The following is a 27,551-nucleotide window of genomic DNA, read 5'->3' as shown; positions in this document are numbered from 1 at the left end:
CGCAGATCGATGGCCCTGCTGCTGATTGTTTGGTCCAGACTCAATCATTTACAGACTGCCGTCATATAGCTGGAATATTGCTGAGTGTGGCGTATAACTAAACTCACTCACTCACTCACTCACTAGTGAGCCTAACGCCTTAAATGCTTGACGATGACTAACAACGGAAACAGATTTATTTCACTTGGTATTGGTGACAAAGACCAGACATTTATGTACATCTAAAGTGATTTTATGAACTCTCTGTTAGTGATTCTAGGGTCATAAATGAGGTTTCAGAATGATCATTGGTGGTTTGAGAAAAAAAATACTCATGATCACTAAAAAATACATCATTTAACGCTATGAATGGTTGGTAATGTGTCAAACATGAAATTATTTTGCCCTCCTTACAATGAGTGCATGCTATTACAGAATGGGAAATTTCTCAAACAAATAAAACTGTGAAGTACATATATATATGTTCATGATGTATTTGGATAGTTTTCCAGTATTAAAGGGACATATATGTTACAATTTATATAGGAAAGTAGCAAACTTAGAATTCCAGCACATTCCCCAACAGCTATGTTAATCTGGTTCTTGTGTGTTTACCAGTCATGCCAAGGAGCGTATATTATTTAAATAGAATCTTTGGTAAATGAACAAATTTTGAATCCATATAATGTAAAATATAATACTAGTTACTTGTGATATCAGTACTGTTCGGCCAATGAAACTACTATATAAATACTTTTTATGTGGAAAAAGTGCAAGACAGAGAGGTATATTTCAGTGTAAACTTGCCTTCTGATTTTATTCAAACTGTAATACATGTATATGTAAACCATTATTTTAAATGGCATAGTTGGTAAACAGGTTAGACCCCAATGTTAGCACTGGAGACGAGCCCGGCCTATGGCATCCTCCTTCATGATGAAACGGTTATGGTCATTGGTTTTATTCAGACATCTGTTTCATATATTTACATTTTCTTGTTTGTTTATGCCTTCCAGAAAGTATTTTGTACGTGAAGGAAAGGCAATATTTAACCAATATGTTATATGTTTGAGATAAATGTCCTCTTTGTGATTGGCTGTGTTGTTGGCATTGTGTCAAGGTCATCTGTTCATGTCCTGCAGTGACGATGACCTCCAGCCTTTTGACATGTCGCACGATGTAGTCCAGACCAAGGTGAAGGCCCCCAAGTATGTGCGTGACTGTATGGAAGGCTTGATCAGCACAGATGATGTTGACAGAGTGGATGTGTGTCTCCAGGAGGCCGAGACTCTCATCAGGAGGAATCCAGATGGGCTTCACGAGGTACAAATTCTCTCTTTCATAATTTGCCTTCAAATTCACTTTTTAGTGAAATTAAGATCATTTTCATGAAGATCTGTTGAGAGAAAGAGAGAGAGGGAGTGTGAGAGAGAGAGAGAGGCAGGAAGGGACAGAGAGAGAGAGAAAGATATGAGAAACTGGCAATAACCCTGACCACATTTCCAGATGTGACCCCTGCAAAGAGTACAGGGACGGCATGGTGTGCACAAACTCCTAATATGCAGTGTTCCTAAAACTATTCCTATGGCTGTTTTCAGTGTCATGGAATTCGACCTAAATTTGGCTTTGTTAGTGAATTGGGGCATGGTGTTTAGCATAACGGACTGGACATATGATGCCTGGGATCGTGGAGGTTGAGAAACATGAGGTGTATATGCTGCAGGGATCTCCATCATCATATATACTCTGAACCTATTCTTCACCAAAACTTTGTTATTATAGGTCGATGACTGATTATTTAAATATATATGGATGCGGCTCTCAGTAGGTATTTGTGGAGCCATGGAACCTTGGGTTGTGTTATGTACATTCCCGTTTCCCATGACAACAAATCAGACTGTAGTTCACATGAGGACAGTGTCAGTTTCAGAGCACCAAGACAAATGTCCAATAGTTCTTGACCAAACTTTACAGAGATATCGGTCCAGCCATGAACCGTTGGCTTTTGCTATTCAGGAATTTTGAAATAATTATGTTTTCTAGTTTCCATGACAAGAATTCCCATCAATGAAAGGTTCAATTCTGGAGCATAACTGATTAATCATTTGTTTATCCTCACCCATAGCTGAATATTTTGTGATTTTATGCATATTTTTCAGATCTCATTTAAAACAAATAATAAAACATTGACTCACAGCCACAGGTCAGAGTGTTGCCTAATTGCCTGGGATTTGTATTTCTGCGTTGATGTGTTGTTAAGCAATAAAACTCACAGTTTTTAGTACCTACTGCCCCTACTTAATTTGTTTTATATCCTTAAAAATGTAACCATGTATATAGAATGATTACATCTTCAGATGACGTCATTTTTTGTGTAATGGACTTTTAGAAAATCCTGAATTTACATTCCTCTACATGAGCGAGTGTCCGTACAGCCATGCACCATGTTAGTCATGGTGTGACCCCCTTGACCATTGTTGCTGGTGCCAGTATAACTGTTGTGTCTGTGTCCAGATAGCTGCTGAGTTCAGCAAGGTGCTGCTCCACCTCAGTGACAGCGCCAGCTACAGCGGTTTCATCACCAGACGCTTTGCTGCAATGGTGGCTCTCGCAGTCCAGTGTCCCAAACAGGTATGTCTTAGCTTCCACCACTCACTGTTACTGACTGACTGACTTAGTTTGGTTTTACGCCGCTTTTAGCAATATTCCAGCAACATCACGGCGGGGAACACCAGAAATGGGCTTCACACATTGTACCCTTGTGGGGATTCGAACCCGGGTCTTCGGCGTGACGAGCCAACGCTTTAACCACTAGGCTACCCCACCGCCCCTCACTGTTACTGTTACTCATTTTACTGTTGCTTCTATAACAGTAATTGCTACTCAGGTTGCTGTTACATATACCCCAAAAGCTGTTACAGTGAGAGACTGCTGCTTGCCCTTGATGTTTCAGGTGGCTGACTTTCTTACACAAGAGTTCTATGAGAGGAACTACAACCTAAGGCAGAGGATGGACATTCTAGAGGTGAGCAACTATATATACAGCTATCAAGTGCTTGGATTCATTCAAGAGAGACAACTCCGTTAATCCTTTTTCATTAGTTTGTGAAGAGTTATCCCCCCTTGTTTACTTGCTAGCAGACAACACTTTCAGTGCTTCTCAGTATGGATGATTTAAAGAAGAGGAAGTTGATTTTAGAGTATTATAACAAGGACATCAGATCAGCTAAAGTGATTTCAAGTAGAACAGGCATCCCTTTGTCCACTGTTTATCGTGTTTTGAAAACATATTGCAAATGGATATGGCATTGAGCACCAGGGAGGCACAGGTAGGCCCAGAAAATAGACTGTCGGTGACAGGAGGCAGCTTGGTATTGTTGTTTCTAAAAACAAACGAAGGAGTTTAGAAAACTTAAGGCTGGATATGATTGATAGAGGAACTTTGGCTGTCTGTAAGGAGACAATTAGAACTGAGCTGCATGCAATGGGTTGGCAGAAAAGTCGAGGAATTCCAGGGAATATGAACAGTGAGCGGTACACAGATATTCTCGAGGGACATTTACTTCCATCTGCTCACGTGTTCTATGGAAATTTTTTGATTTTCCAGCAGGACAATGACCCAAAACATCGTTCAAAGCATTCACAGGCCTGGTTTCGGACCCAAATTATGACATTATTAGATTGGCCAAGCTATAGCCCTGCCCTAAATCCAATAGAAAATGTTTGGGGACTTATGAAGGAAAGTGTCAATAAGAAAAATCTGACAAATATTGCTGAAATGAAAGAAGAGGTGGTCCGATATTGGGACAGCATGGACCATGACTTTCTAACTTCTTTGATCAGTGGTATGACCCGCCGCATTGAAAGCCTGCATTGCTGCCCATGGTGTCTTGACAAAATACTAACTGTTCACCTGTCTTTGAATCTGGAGTTATGTTCTGCTAATATTCACATTTAATACGTGAGTAAGGAGTAAAAACAAAAACAAACTTACAATCATAAATTCTCAATAATTTCTGGTTGTACTGTAACACTGTATGACTATGTTGAGTTTGAAAATTGTTCAAATTCCATCTCAAATCTTTATTCCTGGTACATGTATTCAAGAGCAGTTTACCCAACAGTCTGTTTTCTTTCCCATTTCATCATGGCTTGAATTAAAAAACAACATGCCTGTGTTTTTTGGAAACTATATTCTTAAAAGATTAATTGTTTCTGAGAAACACATTTGTGGGTTTAACATAAGACAGTGTTACAGTTCTGATTAAGTCTGTCTGTAAAACATTGTGTAGATGTAGACCTTGGTATACAGGGCTCCAGATAATTTTTTGGGGTGCGGGTGTACTTACACCTCATATTGCAAGTGGAGGTGTACTGAAAATTTTGAAGGAGTACTGACATGTTTTTGTGGGAGCGAGTTGGTGATGTGGTTTGTTATTTTTAATATTAAACAACTTTTCAGCTATGAAACTTTATATATGTAAGACTTACAAAGGTATTTATGTGCATACATGAAACGCTTGAAAGGTTATATTATGTCGTACTTCACTGATTTTTAGGCGTATATTACGCCGGTACGCCCCTTATCTGTTGCCCTGGTATATATTGGTGACAGTTCTGATTAAGTCTGTCTGTATGACATTGTGTAGATGTAGACCCTGGTATATATTGGTGACAGTTCTGATTAAGTCTGTCTGTCTGTCTGTACTGTTTGTGACATTGTGTAGATGTAGACCTTGGTATATATTGGTGACAGTTCTGATTAAGTCTGTCTGTACGACATTGTGTAGATGTAGACCCTGGTATATATTGGTGACAGTTCTGATTATGTCTGTCTGTACGACATTGTGTAGATGTAGACCTTGGTATATATTGGTGACAGTTCTGATTATGTCTGTTTGTACGACATTGTGTAGATGTAGACCTTGGTATATATTGGTGACAGTTCTGATTAAGTCTGTCTGTACGACATTGTGTAGATGTAGACCTTGGTATATATTGGTGACAGTTCTGATTAAGTCTGTTTGTACGACATTGTGTAGATGTAGACCCTGGTATATATTGGTGACAGTTCTGATTATGTCTGTTTGTATGACATTGTGTAGATGTAGACCTTGGTATATATTGGTGACAGTTCTGATTATGTCTGTCTGTTCTGATTATGTCTGTCTGTACGACATTGTGTAGATGTAGACCCTGGTATATATTGGTGACAGTTCTGATTATGTCTGTTTGTACGACATTGTGTAGATGTAGACCCTGGTATATATTGGTGACAGTTCTGATTAAGTCTGTTTGTACGACATTGTGTAGATGTAGACCCTGGTATATATTGGTGACAGTTCTGATTATGTCTGTCTGTACGACATTGTGTAGATGTAGACCCTGGTATATATTGGTGACAGTTCTGATTAAGTCTGTCTGTACGACATTGTGTAGATGTAGACCCTGGTATATATTGGTGACAGTTCTGATTATGTCTGTCTGTACGACATTGTGTAGATGTAGACCCTGGTATATATTGGTGACAGTTCTGATTAAGTCTGTTTGTACGACATTGTGTAGATGTAGACCCTGGTATATATTGGTGACAGTTCTGATTATGTCTGTCTGTATGCGACATTGTGTAGATGTAGACCTTGGTATATATTGGTGACAGTTCTGATTATGTCTGTACGACATTGTGTAGATGTAGACCCTGGTATATATTGGTGACAGTTCTGATTAAGTCTGTCTGTACGACATTGTGTAGATGTAGATGGTATATAGACAGTTCTGATTAAGTATACGACATTGGTAGACATTGGTGACAGTTCTGATTAAGTCTGTTTGTAACGACATTGTGTAGATGTAGACCCTGGTATATATTGGTGACAGTTCTGATTAAGTCTGTTTGTACGACATTGTGTAGATGTAGACCCCTGGTATATATTGGTGACAGTTCTATATTAAGTCTGTCTGTACCGACATTGTGTAGATGTAGACCCTGGTATATATTGGTGACAGTTCTGATTATGTCTGTCTGTACGACATTGTGTAGATGTAGACCCTGGTATATATTGGTGACAGTTCTGATTATGTCTGTTTGTAACGACATTGTGTAGATGTAGACCCTGGTATATATTGGTGACAGTTCTGATTATGTCTGTCTGTATGACATTGTGTAGATGTAGACCCTGGTATATATTGGTGACAGTTCTGATTATGTCTGTCTGTACGACATTGTGTAGATGTAGACCCTGGTATATATTGGTGACAGTTCTGATTATGTCTGTCTGTACGACATTGTGTAGATGTAGACCCTGGTATATATATTGGTGACAGTTCTGATTAAGTCTGTCTGTATGACATTGTGTAGATGTAGACCCTGGTATATATTGGTGACAGTTCTGATTATGTCTGTCTGTGCGACATTGTGTAGATGTAGACCCTGGTATATATTGGTGACAGTTCTGATTATGTCTGTCTGTACGACATTGTGTAGATGTAGACCCTGGTATATATTGGTGACAGTTCTGATTATGTCTGTTTGTGCGACATTGTGTAGATGTAGACCCTGGTATATATTGGTGACAGTTCTGATTAAGTCTGTTTGTGCGACATTGTGTAGATGTAGACCCTGGTATATATTGGTGACAGTGATTAGTCTTCATTGTGTAGATGTAGACCCTGGTATATATTGGTGACAGTTCTGATTATGTCTGTCTGCACGACATTGTGTAGATGTAGACCCTGGTATATATTGGTGACAGTTCTGATTAAGTCTGTCTGTAACGACATTGTGTAGATGTAGACCCTGGTATATATTGGTGACAGTTCTGATTATGTCTGTTTGTACGACATTGTGTAGATGTAGACCCTGGTATATATTGGTGACAGTTCTGATTAAGTCTGTTTGTAACGACATTGTGTAGATGTAGACCCTGGTATATATTGGTGACAGTTCTGATTATGTCTGTCTGTACGACATTGTGTAGATGTAGACCCTGGTATATATTGGTGACAGTTCTGATTATGTCTGTCTGTACGACATTGTGTAGATGTAGACCCTGGTATATATTGGTGACAGTTCTGATTAAGTCTGTCTGTACGACATTGTGTAGATGTAGACCCTGGTATATATTGGTGACAGTTCTGATTAAGTCTGTTTGTATGACATTGTGTAGATGTAGACCCTGGTATATATTGGTGACAGTTCTGATTAAGTCTGTTTGTACGACATTGTGTAGATGTAGACCTTGGTATATATTGGTGACAGTTCTGATTATGTCTGTCTGTACGACATTGTGTAGATGTAGACCCTGGTATATATTGGTGACAGTTCTGATTATGTCTGTTTGTAACGACATTGTGTAGATGTAGACCCTGGTATATATTGGTGACAGTTCTGATTAAGTCTGTCTGTACGACATTGTGTAGATGTAGACCCTGGTATATATTGGTGACAGTTCTGATTAAGTCTGTCTGTGCGACATTGTGTAGATGTAGACCCTGGTATATATTGGTGACAGTTCTGATTAAGTCTGTCTGTACGACATTGTGTAGATGTAGACCTTGGTATATATTGGTGACAGTTCTGATTATGTCTGTCTGTACGACATTGTGTAGATGTAGACCCTGGTATATATTGGTGACAGTTCTGATTATGTCTGTTTGTAACACATTGTGTAGATGTAGACCCTGGTATATATTGGTGACAGTTCTGATTATGTCTGTGTAGATGTACCCTGGACATATTTGTGTAGATGTAGACCCTGGTATATATTGGTGACAGTTCTGATTAAGTCTGTCTGTACGACATTGTGTAGATGTAGACCCTGGTATATATTGGTGACAGTTCTGATTATGTCTGTCTGTACGACATTGTGTAGATGTAGACCCTGGTATATATTGGTGACAGTTCTGATTAAGTCTGTCTGTATGACATTGTGTAGATGTAGACCCTGGTATATATTGGTGACAGTTCTGATTATGTCTGTCTGTACGACATTGTGTAGATGTAGACCTTGGTATATATTGGTGACAGTTCTGATTATGTCTGTCTGTACGACATTGTGTAGATGTAGACCCTGGTATATATTGGTGACAGTTCTGATTATGTCTGTCTGTACGACATTGTGTAGATGTAGACCCTGGTATATATTGGTGACAGTTCTGATTATGTCTGTTTCTGTACGACATTGTGTAGATGTAGACCCTGGTATATATTGGTGACAGTTCTGATTAAGTCTGTCTGTAATGACATTGTGTAGATGTAGACCCTGGTATATATTGGTGACAGTTCTGATTATGTCTGTCTGTACGACATTGTGTAGATGTAGACCCTGGTATATATTGGTGACAGTTCTGATTATGTCTGTCTGTACGACATTGTGTAGATGTAGACCCTGGTATATATTGGTGACAGTTCTGATTAAGTCTGTTTGTACGACATTGTGTAGATGTAGACCCTGGTATATATTGGTGACAGTTCTGATTATGTCTGTCTGTACGACATTGTGTAGATGTAGACCCTGGTATATATTGGTGACAGTTCTGATTAAGTCTGTCTGTACGACATTGTGTAGATGTAGACCCTGGTATATATTGGTGACAGTTCTGATTATGTCTGTTTGTACGACATTGTGTAGATGTAGACCCTGGTATATATTGGTGACAGTTCTGATTAAGTCTGTTTGTAACGACATTGTGTAGATGTAGACCCTGGTATATATTGGTGACAGTTCTGATTATGTCTGTCTGTACGACATTGTGTAGATGTAGACCCTGGTATATATTGGTGACAGTTCTGATTATGTCTGTTTGTACCGACATTGTGTAGATGTAGACCCTGGTATATATTGGTGACAGTTCTGATTATGTCTGTCTGTACCGACATTGTGTAGATGTAGACCCTGGTATATATTGGTGACAGTTCTGATTATGTCTGTCTGTACGACATTGTGTAGATGTAGACCCTGGTATATATTGGTGACAGTTCTGATTAAGTCTGTCTGTACGACATTGTGTAGATGTAGACCTTGGTATATATTGGTGACAGTTCTGATTAAGTCTGTCTGTACGACATTGTGTAGATGTAGACCCTGGTATATATTGGTGACAGTTCTGATTAAGTCTGTCTGTACGACATTGTGTAGATGTAGACCTTGGTATATATTGGTGACAGTTCTGATTATGTCTGTCTGTACGACATTGTGTAGATGTAGACCCTGGTATATATTGGTGACAGTTCTGATTATGTCTGTTTGTACGACATTGTGTAGATGTAGACCCTGGTATATATTGGTGACAGTTCTGATTATGTCTGTCTGTACGACATTGTGTAGATGTAGACCCTGGTATATATTGGTGACAGTTCTGATTATGTCTGTCTGTACGACATTGTGTAGATGTAGACCCTGGTATATATTGGTGACAGTTCTGATTATGTCTGTCTGTATGCGACATTGTGTAGATGTAGACCCTGGTATATATTGGTGACAGTTCTGATTAAGTCTGTTTGTAATGACATTGTGTAGATGTAGACCCTGGTATATATTGGTGACAGTTCTGATTATGTCTGTTTGTACGACATTGTTGATGTATGTAGACCTTGGTATATATTGGTGACAGTTCTGATTATGTCTGTCTGTACGACATTGTGTAGATGTAGACCCTGGTATATATTGGTGACAGTTCTGATTAAGTCTGTTTGTAACGACATTGTGTAGATGTAGACCCTGGTATATATTGGTGACAGTTCTGATTAAGTCTGTTTGTACGACATTGTGTAGATGTAGACCCTGGTATATATTGGTGACAGTTCTGATTATGTCTGTCTGTACGACATTGTGTAGATGTAGACCCTGGTATATATTGGTGACAGTTCTGATTAAGTCTGTCTGTAACGACATTGTGTAGATGTAGACCCTGGTATATATTGGTGACAGTTCTGATTATGTCTGTCTGTACGACATTGTGTAGATGTAGACCCTGGTATATATTGGTGACAGTTCTGATTAAGTCTGTTTGTACGACATTGTGTAGATGTAGACCCTGGTATATATTGGTGACAGTTCTGATTATGTCTGTCTGTAATGACATTGTGTAGATGTAGACCCTGGTATATATTGGTGACAGTTCTGATTATGTCTGTCTGTAACGACATTGTGTAGATGTAGACCCTGGTATATATTGGTGACAGTTCTGATTATGTCTGTCTGTACGACATTGTGTAGATGTAGACCCTGGTATATATTGGTGACAGTTCTGATTAAGTCTGTTTGTACGACATTGTGTAGATGTAGACCCTGGTATATATTGGTGACAGTTCTGATTAAGTCTGTCTGTACGACATTGTGTAGATGTAGACCTTGGTATATATTGGTGACAGTTCTGATTATGTCTGTCTGTACGACATTGTGTAGATGTAGACCCTGGTATATATTGGTGACAGTTCTGATTAAGTCTGTTTGTAATGACATTGTGTAGATGTAGACCCTGGTATATATTGGTGACAGTTCTGATTAAGTCTGTCTGTACGACATTGTGTAGATGTAGACCCTGGTATATATTGGTGACAGTTCTGATTAAGTCTGTCTGTACGACATTGTGTAGATGTAGACCCTGGTATATATTGGTGACAGTTCTGATTAAGTCTGTCTGTACGACATTGTGTAGATGTAGACCTTGGTATATATTGGTGACAGTTCTGATTATGTCTGTCTGTAACGACATTGTGTAGATGTAGACCCTGGTATATATTGGTGACAGTTCTGATTATGTCTGTCTGTACGACATTGTGTAGATGTAGACCCTGGTATATATTGGTGACAGTTCTGATTAAGTCTGTCTGTACGACATTGTGTAGATGTAGACCCTGGTATATATTGGTGACAGTTCTGATTAAGTCTGTCTGTACGACATTGTGTAGATGTAGACCCTGGTATATATTGGTGACAGTTCTGATTATGTCTGTCTGTACGACATTGTGTAGATGTAGACCCTGGTATATATTGGTGACAGTTCTGATTAAGTCTGTCTGTATGCGACATTGTGTAGATGTAGACCCTGGTATATATTGGTGACAGTTCTGATTATGTCTGTCTGTAACGACATTGTGTAGATGTAGACCTTGGTATATATTGGTGACAGTTCTGATTATGTCTGTCTGTACGACATTGTGTAGATGTAGACCCTGGTATATATTGGTGACAGTTCTGATTATGTCTGTCTGTACGACATTGTGTAGATGTAGACCCTGGTATATATTGGTGACAGTTCTGATTATGTCTGTTTGTAACGACATTGTGTAGATGTAGACCCTGGTATATATTGGTGACAGTTCTGATTAAGTCTGTTTGTACGACATTGTGTAGATGTAGACCCTGGTATATATTGGTGACAGTTCTGATTATGTCTGTCTGTACGACATTGTGTAGATGTAGACCCTGGTATATATTGGTGACAGTTCTGATTATGTCTGTCTGTACGACATTGTGTAGATGTAGACCCTGGTATATATTGGTGACAGTTCTGATTATGTCTGTCTGTATGACATTGTGTAGATGTAGACCCTGGTATATATTGGTGACAGTTCTGATTAAGTCTGTCTGTATGACATTGTGTAGATGTAGACCCTGGTATATATTGGTGACAGTTCTGATTATGTCTGTTTGTACGACATTGTGTAGATGTAGACCCTGGTATATATTGGTGACAGTTCTGATTATGTCTGTCTGTACGACATTGTGTAGATGTAGACCCTGGTATATATTGGTGACAGTTCTGATTATGTCTGTTTGTACGACATTGTGTAGATGTAGACCCTGGTATATATTGGTGACAGTTCTGATTAAGTCTGTTTGTACGACATTGTGTAGATGTAGACCCTGGTATATATTGGTGACAGTTCTGATTATGTCTGTCTGTACGACATTGTGTAGATGTAGACCCTGGTATATATTGGTGACAGTTCTGATTAAGTCTGTCTGTACGACATTGTGTAGATGTAGACCCTGGTATATATTGGTGACAGTTCTGATTATGTCTGTCTGTACGACATTGTGTAGATGTAGACCCTGGTATATATTGGTGACAGTTCTGATTAAGTCTGTTTGTACGACATTGTGTAGATGTAGACCCTGGTATATATTGGTGACAGTTCTGATTATGTCTGTCTGTACGACATTGTGTAGATGTAGACCCTGGTATATATTGGTGACAGTTCTGATTATGTCTGTCTTGTACGACATTGTGTAGATGTAGACCCTGGTATATATTGGTGACAGTTCTGATTAAGTCTGTCTGTATGTAACGACATTGTGTAGATGTAGACCCTGGTATATATTGGTGACAGTTCTGATTAAGTCTGTTTGTACGACATTGTGTAGATGTAGACCCTGGTATATATTGGTGACAGTTCTGATTAAGTCTGTTTGTACGACATTGTGTAGATGTAGACCTTGGTATATATTGGTGACAGTTCTGATTATGTCTGTCTGTACGACATTGTGTAGATGTAGACCCTGGTATATATTGGTGACAGTTCTGATTAAGTCTGTTTGTAACGATTATTGTGTAGATGTAGACCCTGGTATATATTGGTGACAGTTCTGATTAAGTCTGTCTGTACGACATTGTGTAGATGTAGACCCTGGTATATATTGGTGACAGTTCTGATTAAGTCTGTCTGTACGACATTGTGTAGATGTAGACCCTGGTATATATTGGTGACAGTTCTGATTAAGTCTGTTCTGTAACGACATTGTGTAGATGTAGACCTTGGTATATATTGGTGACAGTTCTGATTATGTCTGTCTGTACGACATTGTGTAGATGTAGACCCTGGTATATATTGGTGACAGTTCTGATTAAGTCTGTTTGTACGACATTGTGTAGATGTAGACCCTGGTATATATATTGGTGACAGTTCTGATTATGTCTGTCTGTACGACATTGTGTAGATGTAGACCCTGGTATATATTGGTGACAGTTCTGATTAAGTCTGTCTGTACGACATTGTGTAGATGTAGACCCTGGTATATATTGGTGACAGTTCTGATTATGTCTGTCTGTACGACATTGTGTAGATGTAGACCCTGGTATATATTGGTGACAGTTCTGATTAAGTCTGTCTGTACGACATTGTGTAGATGTAGACCCTGGTATATATTGGTGACAGTTCTGATTATGTCTGTCTGTACGACATTGTGTAGATGTAGACCCTGGTATATATTGGTGACAGTTCTGATTAAGTCTGTCTGTACGACATTGTGTAGATGTAGACCCTGGTATATATTGGTGACAGTTCTGATTATGTCTGTCTGTACGACATTGTGTAGATGTAGACCCTGGTATATATTGGTGACAGTTCTGATTATGTCTGTTTGTACGACATTGTGTAGATGTAGACCCTGGTATATATTGGTGACAGTTCTGATTAAGTCTGTCTGTACGACATTGTGTAGATGTAGACCCTGGTATATATTGGTGACAGTTCTGATTATGTCTGTCTGTACGACATTGTGTAGATGTAGACCCTGGTATATATTGGTGACAGTTCTGATTAAGTCTGTTTGTAATGACATTGTGTAGATGTAGACCCTGGTATATATTGGTGACAGTTCTGATTATGTCTGTCTGTACGACATTGTGTAGATGTAGACCCTGGTATATATTGGTGACAGTTCTGATTATGTCTGTCTGTACCGACATTGTGTAGATGTAGACCCTGGTATATATTGGTGACAGTTCTGATTAAGTCTGTCTGTACGACATTGTGTAGATGTAGACCCTGGTATATATTGGTGACAGTTCTGATTAAGTCTGTTTGTAATGCGACATTGTGTAGATGTAGACCCTGGTATATATTGGTGACAGTTCTGATTAAGTCTGTTTGTACGACATTGTGTAGATGTAGACCCTGGTATATATTGGTGACAGTTCTGATTATGTCTGTCTGTAACGACATTGTGTAGATGTAGACCCTGGTATATATTGGTGACAGTTCTGATTAAGTCTGTTTGTACCGACATTGTGTAGATGTAGACCCTGGTATATATTGGTGACAGTTCTGATTAAGTCTGTCTGTAACGACATTGTGTAGATGTAGACCCTGGTATATATTGGTGACAGTTCTGATTAAGTCTGTCTGTACCGACATTGTGTAGATGTAGACCCTGGTATATATTGGTGACAGTTCTGATTAAGTCTGTTTGTAACGACATTGTGTAGATGTAGACCCTTGGTATATATTGGTGACAGTTCTGATTATGTCTGTCTGTACGACATTGTGTAGATGTAGACCCTGGTATATATTGGTGACAGTTCTGATTATGTCTGTTTGTACGACATTGTGTAGATGTAGACCCTGGTATATATTGGTGACAGTTCTGATTATGTCTGTCTGTAACGACATTGTGTAGATGTAGACCCTGGTATATATTGGTGACAGTTCTGATTAAGTCTGTCTGTACGACATTGTGTAGATGTAGACCCTGGTATATATTGGTGACAGTTCTGATTATGTCTGTCTGTACGACATTGTGTAGATGTAGACCCTGGTATATATTGGTGACAGTTCTGATTTATGTCTGTCTGTATGACATTGTGTAGATGTAGACCCTGGTATATATTGGTGACAGTTCTGATTATGTCTGTCTGTACGACATTGTGTAGATGTAGACCTTGGTATATATTGGTGACAGTTCTGATTAAGTCTGTCTGTAACGACATTGTGTAGATGTAGACCTTGGTATATATTGGTGACAGTTCTGATTATGTCTGTCTGTTACGACATTGTGTAGATGTAGACCCTGGTATATATTGGTGACAGTTCTGATTATGTCTGTTTGTACCGACATTGTGTAGATGTAGACCCTGGTATATATTGGTGACAGTTCTGATTATGTCTGTCTGTACGACATTGTGTAGATGTAGACCCTGGTATATATTGGTGACAGTTCTGATTATGTCTGTCTGTACGACATTGTGTAGATGTAGACCCTGGTATATATTGGTGACAGTTCTGATTATGTCTGTCTGTACGACATTGTGTAGATGTAGACCCTGGTATATATTGGTGACAGTTCTGATTATGTCTGTCTGTACCGACATTGTGTAGATGTAGACCCTGGTATATATTGGTGACAGTTCTGATTATGTCTGTTTGTACGACATTGTGTAGATGTAGACCCTGGTATATATTGGTGACAGTTCTGATTAAGTCTGTTTGTACGACATTGTGTAGATGTAGACCCTGGTATATATTGGTGACAGTTCTGATTAAGTCTGTTTGTACGACATTGTGTAGATGTAGACCCTGGTATATATTGGTGACAGTTCTGATTATGTCTGTCTGTAACGACATTGTGTAGATGTAGACCCTGGTATATATTGGTGACAGTTCTGATTATGTCTGTTTGTAACGACATTGTGTAGATGTAGACCCTGGTATATATTGGTGACAGTTCTGATTATGTCTGTCTGTACGACATTGTGTAGATGTAGACCCTGGTATATATTGGTGACAGTTCTGATTATGTCTGTTTGTACGACATTGTGTAGATGTAGACCCTGGTATATATTGGTGACAGTTCTGATTATGTCTGTCTGTACGACATTGTGTAGATGTAGACCCTGGTATATATTGGTGACAGTTCTGATTAAGTCTGTCTGTACGACATTGTGTAGATGTAGACCCTGGTATATATTGGTGACAGTTCTGATTAAGTCTGTCTGTACGACATTGTGTAGATGTAGACCCTGGTATATATTGGTGACAGTTCTGATTAAGTCTGTCTGTGCGACATTGTGTAGATGTAGACCCTGGTATATATTGGTGACAGTTCTGATTATGTCTGTCTGTAATGCGACATTGTGTAGATGTAGACCCTGGTATATATTGGTGACAGTTCTGATTAAGTCTGTCTGTACGACATTGTGTAGATGTAGACCTTGGTATATATTGGTGACAGTTCTGATTATGTCTGTCTGTACGACATTGTGTAGATGTAGACCCTGGTATATATTGGTGACAGTTCTGATTATGTCTGTTTGTACGACATTGTGTAGATGTAGACCCTGGTATATATTGGTGACAGTTCTGATTAAGTCTGTCTGTACGACATTGTGTAGATGTAGACCCTGGTATATATTGGTGACAGTTCTGATTATGTCTGTCTGTACGACATTGTGTAGATGTAGACCCTGGTATATATTGGTGACAGTTCTGATTAAGTCTGTTTGTACGACATTGTGTAGATGTAGACCCTGGTATATATTGGTGACAGTTCTGATTATGTCTGTCTGTACGACATTGTGTAGATGTAGACCTTGGTATATATTGGTGACAGTTCTGATTATGTCTCTTTGTACGACATTGTGTAGATGTAGACCCTGGTATATATTGGTGACAGTTCTGATTAAGTCTGTCTGTACGACATTGTGTAGATGTAGACCCTGGTATATATTGGTGACAGTTCTGATTAAGTCTGTTTGTACGACATTGTGTAGATGTAGACCCTGGTATATATTGGTGACAGTTCTGATTAAGTCTGTTTGTACGACATTGTGTAGATGTAGACCCTGGTATATATTGGTGACAGTTCTGATTATGACATTGTGTGTGATGTAGACCCTGTCTGTGACATTGTGTAGATGTAGACCTTGGTATATATTGGTGACAGTTCTGATTAAGTCTGTTTGTACGACATTGTGTAGATGTAGACCCTGGTATATATTGGTGACAGTTCTGATTAAGTCTGTCTGTACGACATTGTGTAGATGTAGACCCTGGTATATATTGGTGACAGTTCTGATTAAGTCTGTCTGTAACGACATTGTGTAGATGTAGACCCTGGTATATATTGGTGACAGTTCTGATTAAGTCTGTCTGTACGACATTGTGTAGATGTAGACCCTGGTATATATTGGTGACAGTTCTGATTATGTCTGTCTGTACGACATTGTGTAGATGTAGACCCTGGTATATATTGGTGACAGTTCTGATTATGTCTGTTTGTACGACATTGTGTAGATGTAGACCCTGGTATATATTGGTGACAGTTCTGATTATGTCTGTCTGTACGACATTGTGTAGATGTAGACCCTGGTATATATTGGTGACAGTTCTGATTAAGTCTGTTTGTACGACATTGTGTAGATGTAGACCCTGGTATATATTGGTGACAGTTCTGATTATGTCTGTCTGTACGACATTGTGTAGATGTAGACCCTGGTATATATTGGTGACAGTTCTGATTATGTCTGTCTGTATGCGACATTGTGTAGATGTAGACCCTGGTATATATTGGTGACAGTTCTGATTATGTCTGTCTGTACGACATTGTGTAGATGTAGACCCTGGTATATATTGGTGACAGTTCTGATTAAGTCTGTCTGTAACGACATTGTGTAGATGTAGACCTTGGTATATATTGGTGACAGTTCTGATTATGTCTGTCTGTAACGACATTGTGTAGATGTAGACCCTGGTATATATTGGTGACAGTTCTGATTATGTCTGTTTGTACGACATTGTGTAGATGTAGACCCTGGTATATATTGGTGACAGTTCTGATTATGTCTGTCTGTACGACATTGTGTAGATGTAGACCCTGGTATATATTGGTGACAGTTCTGATTATGTCTGTTTGTACGACATTGTGTAGATGTAGACCCTGGTATATATTGGTGACAGTTCTGATTATGTCTGTCTGTACGACATTGTGTAGATGTAGACCCTGGTATATATTGGTGACAGTTCTGATTATGTCTGTCTGTACGACATTGTGTAGATGTAGACCCTGGTATATATTGGTGACAGTTCTGATTATGTCTGTTTGTACGACATTGTGTAGATGTAGACCCTGGTATATATTGGTGACAGTTCTGATTAAGTCTGTTTGTATGACATTGTGTAGATGTAGACCTTGGTATATATTGGTGACAGTTCTGATTAAGTCTGTCTGTACGACATTGTGTAGATGTAGACCCTGGTATATATTGGTGACAGTTCTGATTATGTCTGTCTGTATGCGACATTGTGTAGATGTAGACCCTGGTATATATTGGTGACAGTTCTGATTATGTCTGTTTGTAACGACATTGTGTAGATGTAGACCCTGGTATATATTGGTGACAGTTCTGATTATGTCTGTCTGTGCGACATTGTGTAGATGTAGACCCTGGTATATATTGGTGACAGTTCTGATTATGTCTGTTTGTAACGACATTGTGTAGATGTAGACCCTGGTATATATTGGTGACAGTTCTGATTATGTCTGTCTGTACGACATTGTGTAGATGTAGACCCTGGTATATATTGGTGACAGTTCTGATTATGTCTGTCTGTACGACATTGTGTAGATGTAGACCCTGGTATATATTGGTGACAGTTCTGATTAAGTCTGTTTGTACGACATTGTGTAGATGTAGACCCTGGTATATATTGGTGACAGTTCTGATTAAGTCTGTCTGTATGCGACATTGTGTAGATGTAGACCCTGGTATATATTGGTGACAGTTCTGATTATGTCTGTCTGTACGACATTGTGTAGATGTAGACCCTGGTATATATTGGTGACAGTTCTGATTAAGTCTGTCTGTATGACATTGTGTAGATGTAGACCCTGGTATATATTGGTGACAGTTCTGATTAAGTCTGTTTGTACGACATTGTGTAGATGTAGACCCTGGTATATATTGGTGACAGTTCTGATTAAGTCTGTTTGTAATGACATTGTGTAGATGTAGACCTTGGTATATATTGGTGACAGTTCTGATTAAGTCTGTGTCTGTACCGACATTGTGTAGATGTAGACCCTGGTATATATTGGTGACAGTTCTGATTATGTCTGTCTGTACGACATTGTGTAGATGTAGACCTTGGTATATATTGGTGACAGTTCTGATTAAGTCTGTTTGTAACGACATTGTGTAGATGTAGACCCTGGTATATATTGGTGACAGTTCTGATTATGTCTGTCTGTGCGACATTGTGTAGATGTAGACCCTGGTATATATTGGTGACAGTTCTGATTAAGTCTGTTTGTACGACATTGTGTAGATGTAGACCCTGGTATATATTGGTGACAGTTCTGATTAAGTCTGTCTGTGCGACATTGTGTAGATGTAGACCCTGGTATATATTGGTGACAGTTCTGATTATGTCTGTCTGTACGACATTGTGTAGATGTAGACCCTGGTATATATTGGTGACAGTTCTGATTATGTCTGTCTGTATGCGACATTGTGTAGATGTAGACCCTGGTATATATTGGTGACAGTTCTGATTATGTCTGTCTGTACGACATTGTGTAGATGTAGACCCTGGTATATATTGGTGACAGTTCTGATTAAGTCTGTTTGTAACGACATTGTGTAGATGTAGACCCTGGTATATATTGGTGACAGTTCTGATTAAGTCTGTTTGTGCGACATTGTGTAGATGTAGACCTTGGTATATATTGGTGACAGTTCTGATTATGTCTGTCTGTACGACATTGTGTAGATGTAGACCCTGGTATATATTGGTGACAGTTCTGATTAAGTCTGTCTGTACGACATTGTGTAGATGTAGACCCTGGTATATATTGGTGACAGTTCTGATTAAGTCTGTTTGTACCGACATTGTGTAGATGTAGACCCTGGTATATATTGGTGACAGTTCTGATTATGTCTGTCTGTACGACATTGTGTAGATGTAGACCCTGGTATATATTGGTGACAGTTCTGATTATGTCTGTTTGTACGACATTGTGTAGATGTAGACCCTGGTATATATTGGTGACAGTTCTGATTATGTCTGTCTGTACGACATTGTGTAGATGTAGACCCTGGTATATATTGGTGACAGTTCTGATTATGTCTGTCTGTACGACATTGTGTAGATGTAGACCCTGGTATATATTGGTGACAGTTCTGATTATGTCTGTCTTATGCGACATTGTGTAGATGTAGACCTTGGTATATATTGGTGACAGTTCTGATTATGTCTGTCTGTACGACATTGTGTAGATGTAGACCTTGGTATATATTGGTGACAGTTCTGATTAAGTCTGTCTGTACGACATTGTGTAGATGTAGACCCTGGTATATATTGGTGACAGTTCTGATTAAGTCTGTCTGTACGACATTGTGTAGATGTAGACCTTGGTATATATTGGTGACAGTTCTGATTAAGTCTGTCTGTACGACATTGTGTAGATGTAGACCTTGGTATATATTGGTGACAGTACTGATTAAGTCTGCAGATGTGTAGTTCCATTTGGGTTGTCCAAACAGCATGGCACTTCAGTAGGCAGCTAAACTGCATACAATACAATGATTACTGCTTAGTTGCTGTCAGCCATATTGGTACAGAGGTACAGATGAGCTGCGTATCTGCGTAAATTACGCAATTATCTATGTGAAAACTCAATTCCTATTAAGTCTATTGCGTACAAGTACGCTTGAAGTTTTGTAAGTACTCAATAAATTTGATCTTGCGTGTGTACACACAAAAATGTTGAATCATAGCTTGCGTACTGGTGCATAGATAAAATAACTGAAGTATATACAGAGGTTCTATTTCAACGCATGAACTTGGCAGCTTGCCGTCTTCCTTATCGTTTCTCATATTACAGATCTTATAGAAATAACATTTAAACTTTATTATATTTTTACAATTATTGGAACTTGGAAAAATACCCAATTGAGTTTGAGTGAGGTGAGTACAATTTATGTGGTTACCGAAAGGAAAATTAGCATTCCCAACTGAGATGAACACAAGCGAGTACATAACTCAATAACCCCAAAAGTTATCTGTAGCTCTGTTTGTGTATTTGTCATCATTCACTTGTTCAGTTAATCAATTTATAACAGGCATAATTTGCAGTAACATCACCCAGATTGGCTGACAGAGGTTGCCATTTAGCAGTCCTGGTGTTTGTGGTAAATACTTAACCTTATCAATTCAGGTCTGATGTATGACATGTTAATAAGCATGTGGAATCACAGCAGAGGAAGTATCAACTGATAATACATTGATTCATTAATCAGTTGTCAGAAAGTAGTGTGTAGGTTTACTTACTCAGACAGAATAGACCCACATCCTGTCGTAAAGTTCCACTGTAAAAATAACTTCCTTTGCTCAAAGGATTAATCAATAATATGTTTATTAATTGCACATTCTTCATTCAATCCAAATATTTTTAATCACTGGGAGATGAAAGTAAACTTGAAAATGTTTGGAACTGTTATCATATCAAACTGGATGGACATATTTTGTTGGCAGTTTGTTAAATAACTGAAATATTAAGGGGTCACTAAGATTTAATACATTTACCATTTATTCAAAGACTGAGCTGTTTTTCAACTTTGTTGAACTATGACTCTTTGAGTGATTTAATGTAACTGTCAAAATGAGGAAGGAAGTGGTCATTGTGGGATCTACTGTGCTCTAGTCATCCTTGGTAACTACTGATGAACAGACAAAACATTATTCATGTTTAAGAAAACATTATAATTTCTCTATGGATAATGAATACAGTTGGTGACTCTTCATAATCTATGGCTGGGGGGTGATGATGATTGTTATGGAGAAGCATGTACAATGTGAATGACACCCCACCCCACCCACCCACCCCTAAAATGTGTGTACAAAGTAAGTCCCCCACGCACCCACACACACATGTCCTGTACAAAATCAATGACCACCCCCACCCCCATAATGTTTAAGCATAACTTTTAATATTTTCATGTACAAAATCCTGACATCCCCTAGTACCTGTGTACAAAATTGATGACCCACTTAACTCCCTAGAACAAAATGAAAGTGACCCCGGCCATTTTACTAGCTGTATTTACAATTACACACACAGAGACCCACTCACTCACGCATGCACGCATGCACACACATGTGTATGTCATTCAGATTCATTTAGAGACATGAAACATGATCCTGTTTTGGATTGGACTCAGTGCATGTGGGAACACTTGCAGCTACACTGTGAATATACAACCCCACTGACAGACATTACCAAGCTGCCCACACATACATGGTTGTATGATGAGATATTACATACATGGTTAATAACTGTACAGAGTTAGATACTGACAAGATATGTATGCTGATGGTTCAAATCAAAGATACACTTACAATACTGGACTTGTGAACACCAAACCATGATCATAGATTCTCAAACTACGAAGTTTCTCTGTCCTGCACCAATGCAACTGTCCTGCCTTATGGAAGTGACACCCTGGTACATTGTAAATGAATTACACTCTCACTATTCATCAGGAAAGTAGTACTGTCGTTTTTTAAATCAACGGCAAAGGGAATTACATGTGAAAAAGGTAAGTATTCCTTGCTTGCATTAAGTCAAGTTTCAACTATGCATTTATATCTAGCATTGACTGAAAACAAGACAGCCTCCCTGCTCATATCCCTCCTTGTAATTAACAGGTGATAGTAAACATGGTCAATGAAAATGTGAAAATTGCCGTACAAAGTCTGTTAGCAAAGTCTAAAATGTACTTTCTGTTACATATTGTCATGCATTGCCATGTATTGCCTGATATGCAGAGACTAAGATTACCATGTGTATTTGTTTCAAAAAATAAGACGGAAATAGAATTAGCTGTAAACACATTTTCCCCCCAAGTACAAGTGGTTCAGTTATGAAGTACCCAATCATATGGAAGTAGGATGCGGTGATTGGTGTGGAACAGTTTGTCCCATCACCACTGATGCTTTGTGCAAAAACATCATGCTGAGAAATATAAGTAAAACTACAACAAATATGACTTTCCCTGTGAAAGTAGGATTTATATGTAACTGTATCAACTGAGATATGTTTCCAGGATCAATAGTGGTAATCACATCGCAGTTGCTGTATACAGCCATTGGTTGATGTGATTTTCTGATCAGTTCACACAAGCTTTCAGTGAAATAAACATAAGCACTATAGACTGAAACACAGGAGACACTTCTCATAGTTGACAAGTTCAATGTTAAAAACAACTTACATGATTCTTCACCGCCATATGTAGCTGTTGTAACAAGTACATTGTCAGTAGTCTTTCAAACACATACAAGAAATTTGTTTTGAATGTCCAGTGAGATTTTATGGTGCCCATCGTTATTTGATTGGATTATGCTTTGATTGAGTATGTTTTGAGTAAATTTTTTGGATGAAATTTTGTATATTCTAAAGTTACACTTGGGTTTAAGAGCAGTAACCATTTGTATTGAGTTGCACGGGGTGGGAAGGGTTGGAGGGGAGGAGTCACCTCTTGCATCAATTTCAAGATCATCAGTATTTCCTTCAGTTCTTTAACCCTGTTCCCGTCCTCCTTTCCAGGTTGTTGTTGCTGCAGCCACGGAGCTGTCTAAACCGTCTCCATCCTTTGAGCAAGCAGCACACCGTAAGGTGGAGGAGATGCCGCACTCCAGCCAGGCTGATGGTGCTTCATGGAGGGATATCGTGGAGAAAAGGATAGAATCCAAGACGCGAAGGTTTGCCAGAGGCCGCTCACAACCCTTGCCGCAGCCTGTGACCAACAAGTTTGCACCAGTGGCCGGACACTTCTTCTACCCCCTTATGAAAAACTTTGACAGGTGTGTGGTCTCACAGTTATCTTCAGGCTACATTTCCAATGTTAGAGCTAAATATATACATCCAATATTGTCACTCAAGTATTCACCTAATAATGTTTGTAGCTTGAGAATGAGTAATGACAAACTGGTAACAGGAGGCCGGTGAGCCATGTATGTTGAGCAGTGCCAAGGTTTATTATGTTTACCTATCAGATGGGGATAACATGGCAATAGTTAAACAAGTGCTTGTGTTCATCTGTTCATCTTGTAGCACCCTTACTTGTAATTATGATGACATACATTACAGGAAGGAGAACACGTTTGATCTTCTTGGCGAGGACACCCTTGTGCTGGGGAGACTGGTGTACAGTCTAGGCATGATCCTGTATGCTGCCCTACATGCTCCGGTAAGTGTGGTGCTAGGGAGACTGGTGTACAGTCTAGGCATGATCCTGGACGCTGCCCTACATGCTCCGGTAAGTGTGGTGCTGGGGAGACTGGTGTACAGTCTAGGCATGATCCTGTACGCTGCCCTACATGCTCCGGTAAGTGTGGTGCTAGGGAGACTGGTGTACAGTCTAGGCATGATCCTGTATGCTGCCCTACATGCTCCGGTAAGTGTGGTGCTAGGGAGACTGGTGTACAGTCTAGGCATGATCCTGTATGCTGCCCTACATGCTCCGGTAAGTGTGGTGCTGGGGAGACTGGTGTACAGTCTAGGCATGATCCTGTATGCTGCCCTACATGCTCCGGTAAGTGTGGTGCTAGGGAGACTGGTGTACAGTCTAGGCATGATCCTGTATGCTGCCCTACATGCTCCGGTAAGTGTGGTGCTAGGGAGACTGGTGTACAGTCTAGGCATGATCCTGTATGCTGCCCTACATGCTCCGGTAAGTGTTGTGTTGGGGGAGACTGGTGTACAGTCTAGGCATGATCCTGTATGCTGCCCTACATGCTCCGGTAAGTGTGGTGCTGGGGAGACTGGTGTACAGTCTAGGCATGATCCTGTATGCTGCCCTACATGCTCGGTAAGTGTGGTGCTAGGGAGACTGGTGTACAGTCTAGGCATGATCCTGTATGCTGCCCTACATGCTCCGGTAAGTGTGGTGCTAGGGAGACTGGTGTACAGTCTAGGCTGTATGCTGATCCTGGTGCTAGGGAGACTGGTGTACCCTGACATGCTGCCCTACATGGTAAGTGTGGTGCTAGGGAGACTGGTGTACAGTCTAGGCATGATCCTGTATGCTGCCCTACATGCTCCGGTAAGTGTGGTGCTGGGGAGACTGGTGTACAGTCTAGGCATGATCCTGTATGCTGCCCTACATGCTCCGGTAAGTGTGGTGCTAGGGAGACTGGTGTACAGTCTAGGCATGATCCTGTATGCTGCCCTACATGCTCCGGTAAGTGTGGTGTAGGGAGACTGGGGAGACTGGTGTACAGTCTAGGCATGATCCTGTATGCTGCCCTACATGCTCCGGTAAGTGTGGTGCTAGGGAGACTGGTGTACAGTCTAGGCATGATCCTGTATGCTGCCCTACATGCTCCGGTAAGTGTTGTGTTGGGGGAGACTGGTGTACAGTCTAGGCATGATCCTGTATGCTGCCCTACATGCTCCGGTAAGTGTGGTGGAGACTGGTGTACAGGGAGACTGGTGTACAGTCTAGGCATGATCCTGTATGCTGCCCTACATGCTCCGGTAAGTGTTGTGTGGTTGGGGAGACTGGTGTACAGTCTAGGCATGATCCTGTATGCTGCCCTACATGCTCCGGTAAGTGTGGTGCTGGGGAGACTGGTGTACAGTCTAGGCATGATCCTGTATGCTGCCCTACATGCTCGGTAAGTGTTGTGTTGGGGGAGACTGGTGTACAGTCTAGGCATGATCCTGTATGCTGCCCTACATGCTCCGGTAAGTGTGGTGCTGGGGAGACTGGTGTACAGTCTAGGCATGATCCTGTACGCTGCCCTACATGCTCCGGTAAGTGTTGTGTTGGGGGAGACTGGTGTACAGTCTAGGCATGATCCTGTACACTGCTGCCCTACATGCTCCGGTAAGTGTGGTGCTGGGGAGACTGGTGTACAGTCTAGGCATGATCCTGTATGCTGCCCTACATGCTCGGCAAGTGTGGTGATGGGGAGACTGTTGTACAGTCTAGGCATGATCCTGTACGCTGCCCTACATGCTCCGGTAAGTGTGGTGATGGGGAGACTGGTGTACAGTCTAGGCATGATCCTGTATGCTGCCCTACATGCTCCGGTAAGTGTTGTGTTGGGGGAGACTGGTGTACAGTCTAGGCATGATCCTATACGCTGCCCTACATGCTCCGGTAAGTGTGGTGTTGGGGAGACTGGTGTACAGTCTAGGCATGATCCTGTACGCTGCCCTACATGCTCCGGTAAGTGTGGTGATGGGGAGACTGGTGTACAGTCTAGGCATGATCCTGTACGCTGCCCTACATGCTCTGGTAAGTGTGGTGTTGGGGAGACTGGTATATAGTCTTGGCAGGATGCTATATATGCTTGTCTTACTCCTTGTCTTTAGATAGGGATAGACAAAGTGCTCAGTGGACCACCAACACTACCATGAAATGCTGACTTGGCACATTCTTGTTACTGTACATTGTTTATGCACAACCAGTGCTTAGTGTGTGATTTGCAGATACCATAAACCTACTGCAGATTGACTTCCATACTAGAGTGTTCCTGGATCTAGCGTAGGGATTTTGGAATGCTAGGGGTTTTTTCACAAATTTTACTGGCACTTTCAGCATACATCACAAAATCCTTGAGAGTTGTAACAAATCTTCTTTGATGTTTATTTCCACAGGGGAATTTAAATTAATACATAAATTCATACAGTGTCACATTGTCATCGCTGCTGGTGGAAGGATGTCTCTCCTATTACCCCTGATAGTGCCTACTTGTCAGCCAGCATCCACTTCACTTTCAGGTTGTATTGGCATTGTTGGTTCAAACATGTACACAGTGTACAAAAAGTTTGACAAGGTTGTAATTTCCTCTCACAGTGTAACCAGATTGATTGTCTCCCCAGCAGTATATTCAGGTAATCCAAAACGTCATATGCACTTCCGAGTGAAAGTACTTCCATTCTAGGTTTGCTACTGTTCAACATTACCCAAAACATGGAATTTTCCTTAGGGTTAATTTACAGATACGAAATCCTGATGAAATTATCAGTATTTTTTATTTCAAAACAACACTGGGGGACATAGTCATGATTAGTTCATTTGTAGATAGTATCAAGGATTGTGTGGTCCAGACTGCTGCCTGTCATATTGTTGAGTTGCACATACAAACACATGGTCATAATATACCGGTAGTCGAAATTGTACAGTCCACACTCCTTTCTGCAGAAAATTCTTATGGATGTGGAAAGTCACAACATACAAACAAACACATGGTCTTGATATAGTCGGAATTGTATAGTTGACACCACTTGTTGCAGAAATGTCTAATGGATGGGGAAAGTCACAACATACAAACAAATACATGGTCTTTATATAGTCGGAATTGTATAGTTGACACCACTTGTTGCAGAAATGTCTAATGGATGTGGAAATCAAACACACAAACAAACTCATGGTCTTGATATAGTCGGAATTGTATAGTTGACACCACTTGTTGCAGAAATGTCTAATGGATGTGGAAAGTCACAACATACAAACAAATACATGGTCTTTATATAGTCAGAATTGTATAGTTAACACCACTTGTTGCAGAAATGTCTAATGGATGTGGAAATCAAACACACAAACAAACTCATGGTCTTGATATAGTCGGAATTGTATAGTTGACACCACTTGTTGCAGAAATGTCTAATGGATGTGGAAATCAAACACACAAACAAACTCATGGTCTTGATATAGTCGGAATTGTATAGTTGACACCACTTGTTGCAGAAATGTCTAATGGATGTGGAAAGTCACAACATACAAACAAATACATGGTCTTTATATAGTCAGAATTGTATAGTTAACACCACTTGTTGCAG

The 27,551-nt window shown here is 40.0% G+C and overlaps 1 protein-coding gene across 1 annotated transcript in view; it reads left to right on the top strand.

The window, feature by feature from the left end:
- The window catches only part of LOC124277700 (telomere length regulation protein TEL2 homolog), a 68,689-nt gene that overhangs the window by 17,965 nt on the left and 23,173 nt on the right, over positions 1 to 27,551 (top strand). The window contains 7 exon segments of the mRNA XM_046713429.1: positions 1,122 to 1,302; positions 2,494 to 2,610; positions 2,933 to 3,004; positions 23,307 to 23,563; positions 23,850 to 24,942; positions 25,164 to 25,378; positions 25,830 to 26,004. Of these exon segments, the coding sequence (XP_046569385.1) occupies positions 1,122 to 1,302; positions 2,494 to 2,610; positions 2,933 to 3,004; positions 23,307 to 23,563; positions 23,850 to 24,942; positions 25,164 to 25,378; positions 25,830 to 26,004 (2,110 nt within the window).

The sequence above is a fragment of the Haliotis rubra genome, unplaced genomic scaffold, assembly GCF_003918875.1.
Source record: "Haliotis rubra isolate DU_JTF1 unplaced genomic scaffold, ASM391887v1 Scf226, whole genome shotgun sequence".
Taxonomy (NCBI): domain Eukaryota; kingdom Metazoa; phylum Mollusca; class Gastropoda; order Lepetellida; family Haliotidae; genus Haliotis; species Haliotis rubra.
This window is presented reverse-complemented; position numbering and strand designations above follow the sequence as displayed.